The sequence below is a fragment of the Lupinus angustifolius genome, chromosome LG03 (assembly GCF_001865875.1).
Source record: "Lupinus angustifolius cultivar Tanjil chromosome LG03, LupAngTanjil_v1.0, whole genome shotgun sequence".
NCBI classification, from domain to species: domain Eukaryota; kingdom Viridiplantae; phylum Streptophyta; class Magnoliopsida; order Fabales; family Fabaceae; genus Lupinus; species Lupinus angustifolius.
This window is the reverse complement of record NC_032011.1, coordinates 14204127-14211551: the sequence shown is the minus strand read 5'-3', so window position 1 is coordinate 14211551 and position 7425 is coordinate 14204127. Positions and strand designations below refer to the sequence as shown.

Below are 7425 nucleotides of genomic sequence, written 5' to 3'. Positions count from 1 at the left end.
CCCAATTCGGTTTATGTGTGTTGGAGGGGTTAAATTCGGATTCCCCACTCCAAACACACACACTTCATTTTTGCCTCACTTTGAAACATAAACACATTTTCGTTTTCCCTCTTTTTTGCTCTGCTAGGGTTGCACTTCTTCTTTATTTTTCATTTTCGGTTTGTTCTTCCATTGTCATGGAAGGCTAAATTTATGGACTAAGTTCCTTTGGTAATGTATCACAACTCTTGAGGTTTTATTATTAATGCATTTTCGGTTTCTTTATTGTTGATTTCTTCTATCTTATTTCTGAATATGGTTTGCTTAATTCTATTGCTTAGACTGGTTGGTTGAGTTTATCTTCACTTAGTTGATTTACTCTCTCTAGTTCATGAATGCTTAGTTCGTGTGAATTTGTTAATCGTTTCATGCTTATATTGATTTCGCTTAGTTTGAGGTTTAGGTTCTGGAACTTTGAATTGATTATCGCTTAGTTAATTGATTCTCAACAAATTCGGAAGTTAATGGTTGGAATCTGAAAATAATCTTTTGAAACCGAGGATTGAGTTGTGAATAAACGAACCAAAGGGATTTAGTTGTTTTATTACATTGTTTAACTACTGTTTCTGAATTTGATTTATGTTCATACTATCCAACAACAAAAAACCCCTTGCGTGTGTGTGAGTATAAGGTGATTGAAGCTTTGCTTAAAAGATAATCCTTGGGAAACGACATAGGAGTCATTTCTTAGTACTATAGTTTTAATTGTTATATTATTTGTATCGGGTACGGCCTCGATCAGCAGGTGATGTGGTTCCCTCAAAGTGGTTGTAGTGATATCAACAGAATGACAAAGAATTTTGTATAGTGAGATGATGTTAACAAGCGAAATTCTAATCTGGTTAGCTGGAATATCCTCACTAGACATAAAAGATATGGCAACCTTAGGTTGAGGAATGTAAGATCGACAAATATTTCACTTCTTGGTAAGATGAGTTGGCATATGCTTAATAATACTAAGAATTTGTGGTGTAGAGTCTTGAAGGATAAGTATCTTGGAGGTAATTCACTGGTGTTTACTCTTTCTAAATCGAAAACGTCTTACACTTGGAAAAGTATTTTAAAAGCCACTCAACAACTCAAGGATGGTTCCAACTTGCAAATGGGAGGTGGAGACAGATCCTTATGGTGTGACAATTAGACAAGTTTTGGATAGTAATGTAACTTCGTCAATTTTGTTAATATTTCTGATACTTGAGACTTTAGTTGTCTCTTTACTATAGTCCATATACTATGGTCCCACTCAACAAGTTTTGGATAGTTATGTAACTTAGGACTTTAGTTGTCTCTATACTATGGTCCCACCTGAGATTATGGAGATTGTATGTAGTAGTTTTTCACCAGACTTGCCTAATTAGGAATAAGGGTGGACTTGGGATGAGAATACTTCTAGTACCTACACAACAAAGTCTGGGTATTGGTGGATTATTAACAATTCTGCTGAAGAGGATAGGTTTTGTTTTAATGATTAGACCTTGGTGTGGTGCCTTCGGATCCCAAAGAAAGTGAAATTGTTATGTTGGTTGGGCTTTCATGAGACTTTGACGTCTAATAAGCTTCATTTTCAGGAGGGAGATGATGACTAGTTCGTTGTGCCAAAGTGTAATGTAGGTATTGAGAATGTCATATGTCTTCCAGGATTGTCCTCATTCTTCTACATTATGGTTAAGATTAGGTTGGGCTAACCCATCCTTCTAGGTAACCCAATCCTTTCATTTCTAGGTGTTGGAAAACTGTATGCAGTAGAATGAGCTTCTGTTCTTGGTTGGAATTTGGTGGGCTTGAGAGGGTCGTAATAACTCCATTTTGGAAGCAAGTATTTGGGATATCAATTTTTTTTTTTTTGTAATGCTTACCAAGATTACTAGGAGTGGTGTCGTTTTGGTGCAGGTGTCTTTGAGGAGGAAAGTACTTGGTATCCCCATAAAGTTGGTCAAATTAAAGTCAATGTAAATGGTAGCTACATTAAAAGTTCAAAGGTTATGGAAGGAGGTGGATCTATTAGAGACCATGCATGTCAATGGTTGTCTTGTTTCTCTGCTAATTTTAGTATTGGTTCACCTATTCTTGCGAAATTCCAGGCTATAAATCAAGGTGTGAAACTTGCTTGGAGAATGGGGTTTAAGAAAGTTATCCTTGAAAGTGACCGTCTAAAGGTAATCCAAACCATTATAAATGGGGTTCATATTCGTTTCCAGCAAAATCTAGGAGTGGTCGATGATATTTGTGCTTGGATTTCTCATGATTGAACGTGTGAGGTCAAATATGTTGTTTGGGAGGCTAATCAAGTGGTTGACTTCATGACAAGACTTGGATCTCACTCTTGAGAGAAACTAAGGATTTGGACAGTGGTCCCTACTAATTGTTAGTCTTATCTAGCAACTGATCTGTCTAGATAAGTTTAGTTTTTTCTTTCTGTTTTTTACGTTTTCCGATGTACCAAAAAAAACCTTGTAACTTTAGATTTTGTCATACGTTCATAATTAGTTTGCCACAATGGATTAAGGGCTACAAGCCCACATTGGCACAATTAATTAGATCTTATACATATGATTCTACCGACTAAATTAATCAGATCGTATACACGATCTCTTCCAATTTAAAGTTTGGTCCAACTTTTACAATATTAATTTAGATCATACAGGTTGTAATCCATATTTACGACTTACATTGATCATTAGCTTAGTTTTTTTGGGTAGAAAGATCATTAGCTTAGTTGGAATGTCTATAGACACATTTGAAGTAATAATTACATGACAATGATTATTTAATTTCTAGAAAGAAAAAAATACTAATATTTAATATGTTATAGTAGTTTAAAGAATATTAATATTTTTACATATTAACAGATGTCGTTCACAAGAATCAAATTATTAACCTTTTCAATTATCCTAAAAATCTAAATAGATCTTAAACTACTAGATCAACACCTTATTGGTATATACAAATTTATATAAGGTGAATACATCATTTATAATTCAGTCTCTAATTTAAATTCTTGATTTATACATAGAGTTGTTTGTGGATTTTTTAACCAAACAAGGTCTTACATATAATGGATAGACTTATTTAACCAGCTAATAAATCACTGGGCCGAAACAGAAGCCTATCACACTCAGAAACGTATTGCATTTTCCAAGCCCTATATAAGCCAAGCCTCTAGGGTTTGTTCCGCGTTTCGGAAGAGAAAGCGGCCATGGGGAGAAGTAAGCATTTCTATCATTCTATTCTATATTTCAACATTTTCATTGTTTCTCCTTTCAATTTCACCTTATCTATGCTGAATTTCATGAATACGTAGAAATGATTCAAATCAATACTTATTTTTTTATCTTTTCAACAATTTTTGTGGCTATGTGTTTCTCATTTATTATGTTCCCGAGGGTTTAATGTTTTAGAAGGATTATGAACTATCGATGCTCGTTTTGCTTTTTGTCCAGAACTTTAGTTTTTGTTATTTTGTTATGGATTGATTTATTTCTAGTGCATTTTGTGTCTATGACGCCTTATTGAATTGATGTACTGATTATTTTTTATAATTGTTTCCTTGAGAATTCTGATATAATATTGACGCGTTAAAAATCTATTGAATAAATCCATTATTTATCTGTTTAGTTCAGTCTGAAAATTATTCATATTTGTCATTCCTGAAATGTGCAATAGCTTAATGATGATGGTTTAAAAACTTGGTAATCATTTTTTCTGTACTCACTCTCTTTGAATATCCATTGGTGTGTCAAATGCATAGAACTTGGGCTTGCTATGGGGTATTGTTTATCAATATTTGCATGAACCACTATATCTTATGCGCAATGTTATTTGATATTGGAATTGGTTTGGATTTTGTGTGTCATATTCATGACTTGGTAGTAAAAATGAATGATGTGTTATGCAGGACCTGCTAGGTGTTATAGGCAGATCAAGAATAAACCTTACCCAAAATCAAGGTTTTGCCGTGGTGTTCCTGATCCCAAGATTAGGATTTATGATGTTGGTATGAAGAAGAAAGGAGTTGATGAGTTTCCTTTCTGCGTCCATCTGGTTAGTTGGGAGAAGGAAAATGTTTCAAGTGAAGCATTGGAAGCTGCTAGGATTGCATGCAACAAGTATATGACAAAGTTCGCTGGAAAGGATGCCTTCCACTTGCGTGTCAGGGTACACCCATTCCATGTTCTTAGGATCAACAAAATGCTTTCATGTGCTGGAGCTGATAGGCTTCAGACTGGAATGAGAGGTGCATTCGGAAAACCACAGGGTGTATGTGCCAGAGTGGCTATTGGTCAGGTCCTTCTTTCTGTCCGTTGCAAGGACAATAACAGCCATAATGCACAGGAGGCCCTTCGTCGTGCCAAGTTTAAGTTCCCTGGTCGTCAAAAGATTATTGTTAGCAGGAAGTGGTATGTATCAAATTTACCTTATTCATATGTAGATGAATTCTACCATTCTCATTGACTTGTTGTAATCGTCTAATTGTTTAGATTGGTTGATACTTCATGTCTGGAATTTATCCATTTCTATGTTGTTTTCTGGTTCAGGAGCAGTTCGTTTGAGGAATTTATTAGTTTTTCTTTCTTTTGGTTCTTTATCATGTGGGGATTCTGTTGTGCATCTAGTTTTTTAACAGTGGTTAATGTTTCAATTGCTTTCTTAGGGGTTTTACCAAGTTCAATCGTTCTGATTATCTGAGGTATAAGTCAGAAGGCAGAATTTTGGCTGATGGTGTCAATGCCAAGGTAATGTGAACCTACAAAATTGTTGTATGCATTCATGATGAGGACATTTTGTAAACTGTATCCTGATTTTTGTGCATAATATTTTTTGCCTAAATTTACTGCTATATCCTTAATATTATTAAGGAGCATATCTTCTGTCCCAAAATGTGTATCACTCTACCCTTTAAGGACACTTTGGTTCATGTTTTATTTTTTGAAAAAATGAGTGGTAGATGAGTTGTACACACTTTGGGACATCACATGTATTTCACTGTTTTTAGGTATTCCATCTCTTGAAATTTGCTTTTCCTTTTTTTTCAAACTTTTTGTAGTTTACCCTCATTAAATATTTATGCTTTCATCTTTTTTACACCATGACTTATTAAATTAAAGAGTTGAACCAATGGTTTAAATTGTGGTCGTGGTTGTTGTTACTGCGATTGCAGTCATTACGGTCGTTGTGATGCGGATTGTGGCTGTTGCGATGTAAATTATTTTACATAAGAAAATATTTTTGAAATTGATGTGGCCCGATGTGGTTGCGTTGTGACCAAAATGTGATCCGATGTGGTTGTATGGTAGCCTGATATGGTTGCATCATTGTGATTTGGTGTCACATGTGTCATACCACAATTGCGGTGTTATGGTTGCGTGGGTCACCTTGATCGCAATATTGCTGCCGAATTATGTGATGTGTTCCACAATCCGAATCAATGAGTTGAACATTTTAGTAAAAATACAATAAAATAGCAACCAGATTTCTTATTCTCCTTGATAATACCTTGAGTAAGTTTATCTGTACCTCTAATATATTTTAGCGTAAATTTATTGATCTTTTAATTTACAAGTTCCAATATATGGTTTTGCAGCTTCTCGGGCGCCATGGACCATTGGCAAATCGTAAACCTGGACAAGCTTTTATTGACAGTGTTACTGCTTAGGCTTTTACTTGGAAATAGTTCCTCAATAGTTATGGGCTGTGTCTGTTTTTCCTTCTTGTTCCGCTCAGTTTTAAATTGTTGAATTTATTTTCGTTTTTGTAGACCACCTTGATTGGAATGAATTTTATATTTGGATACCTTGCGGTTGATAAGTTCTATTTGCCATCTTTTAGACACCTCTCAGTTATTCAGCTATTTTTTGGTGGAAATTCCTAGTTCCTATTCTTATCATTGGCTGTTTTTTTGTTTACCATGGTTGGGAATATTAAGCACAAAGCTAAATCAAGCGATTCAAATGCTCAAGGTATATATTTGAGGTCTATTTAAGAACATCGAGCTCTGATTTGAATAATCGATTATCTGCTTTTATTAGTGACCTGTCTATTAGGATGATGTCGAGTGAAGTTGGCCCAAGATGAGAGATACTAACTGTAAGCCACAATATAGCTTAAGTAATCATGTCTGGGTTCAACTGTTCTTATTCCATTGTTAGATTCATGTTATTGAGTTTACTTAATTAAATTAAGGCTGATTGTTGTTGTCCAATTGTCTAGGCTGGTTGTGAATTGAATTATGGCTTATCGATATTTACCCATCTCGTTTCAATGCTGGTCATTGGTTTGCCCCTGTTTAAAATTAAAATTGAATTCCATACTGTAGCCTAGGGTGTGTTAATCAAGAAATTAGATATTATTGTACCCCATATTTTGAAGTTTAAACCACATGTTTTATTTTTTGAAGATCTCTGACTCTACGAGCAAGGTGAAGGTTATTTTTTCTTTGCTGTCTTCCTCTTCTTACATTACAGCAATGTTAGCACATGGACAGGCACACTTATATTGAATGCCACCTTTGTTAGGAATATGAGAATTTATGAGAGCCTTGCCTTCCATTTTGTGTCTATACTTAAATATCATGTACATTCACACCCTGTCTGGAATAGAAGTTAAAAATGGACAGGTGAATCAAGATGGCTTATGATATCAATGTGGCACATGTTTCATAGCTATATGTGAAAGTGACTTCAAAATTCTAAGTGACGCTTAAACTAGACTCAACTTTTGCTTTTAAAAAATAATACTTCTTGGATAAGGTTTTTCTAAGGTGAGTTCATTTCTATAGTAAGCAAGTACTTATGTGCTAAGTTTTTGATAGAGTATAGAGGATCTCAACATATATACTCTTAACTACTACCCTATCTTCAATATTTCACTTTCATCTCATTAATCAAAGTTCTAAATAGAGAAATTGTGAATGATATGGTTAACGTTGACATGATGAATTGATGAGTTATGAATGACAGGCCACCAAGCTAATAAGGATGACATTAATTAGGAAGAGAGGAAGGATTTCAAATGGTTTATGTAAACAGCCAACTAACTTCTTGGTGCTTTTATGTGTAACTCATTACAAGGTTGGCCCTATTATGGCCTTATCTCCAATGAACCTAGCCAATATGTGCTTAGTTTCTGTTCAACACTCTTATCATGCTTGTACTTAATGATTGTCATCATCTTCATATATCTTTCTAGCCTAACAACAATAGGAAACAATTAGGCTTTTTTTGGTATAACTAAGAGTATCTTCTCACCCTAAGGTAAGGAGTTAACCACTTTTGGGGTACGTAATTACCCCTCCCAATAAGTGTCACTCACATGAATGAAATCTTTGATCTTTTGGTATTTCGGAATCTAGTAAGATCTTACACTACTATATCAACACATTGTCAGTAA

The 7425-nt window shown here is 34.7% G+C and overlaps 1 protein-coding gene across 1 annotated transcript; it reads left to right on the top strand.

Annotated features, from left to right (window-relative positions):
- Positions 3133-5901, top strand: LOC109343455 (60S ribosomal protein L10-like). The gene is made up of 4 exons (XM_019581733.1): positions 3133-3245; positions 3935-4436; positions 4691-4772; positions 5621-5901. Exons 1-4 carry the CDS (start codon positions 3236-3238, stop codon positions 5690-5692), a joined length of 666 nt encoding a protein of 221 aa, XP_019437278.1. The 5' UTR covers positions 3133-3235; the 3' UTR covers positions 5693-5901.

Coding starts and splice junctions, on each gene's coding strand:
- LOC109343455 (XM_019581733.1), top strand. Junction 4,437..4,690: donor ATTATTGTTAGCAGGAAGTG/GTATGTATCAAA, acceptor TTGCTTTCTTAG/GGGTTTTACCAAGTTCAATC. Junction 4,773..5,620: donor CTGATGGTGTCAATGCCAAG/GTAATGTGAACC, acceptor ATGGTTTTGCAG/CTTCTCGGGCGCCATGGACC.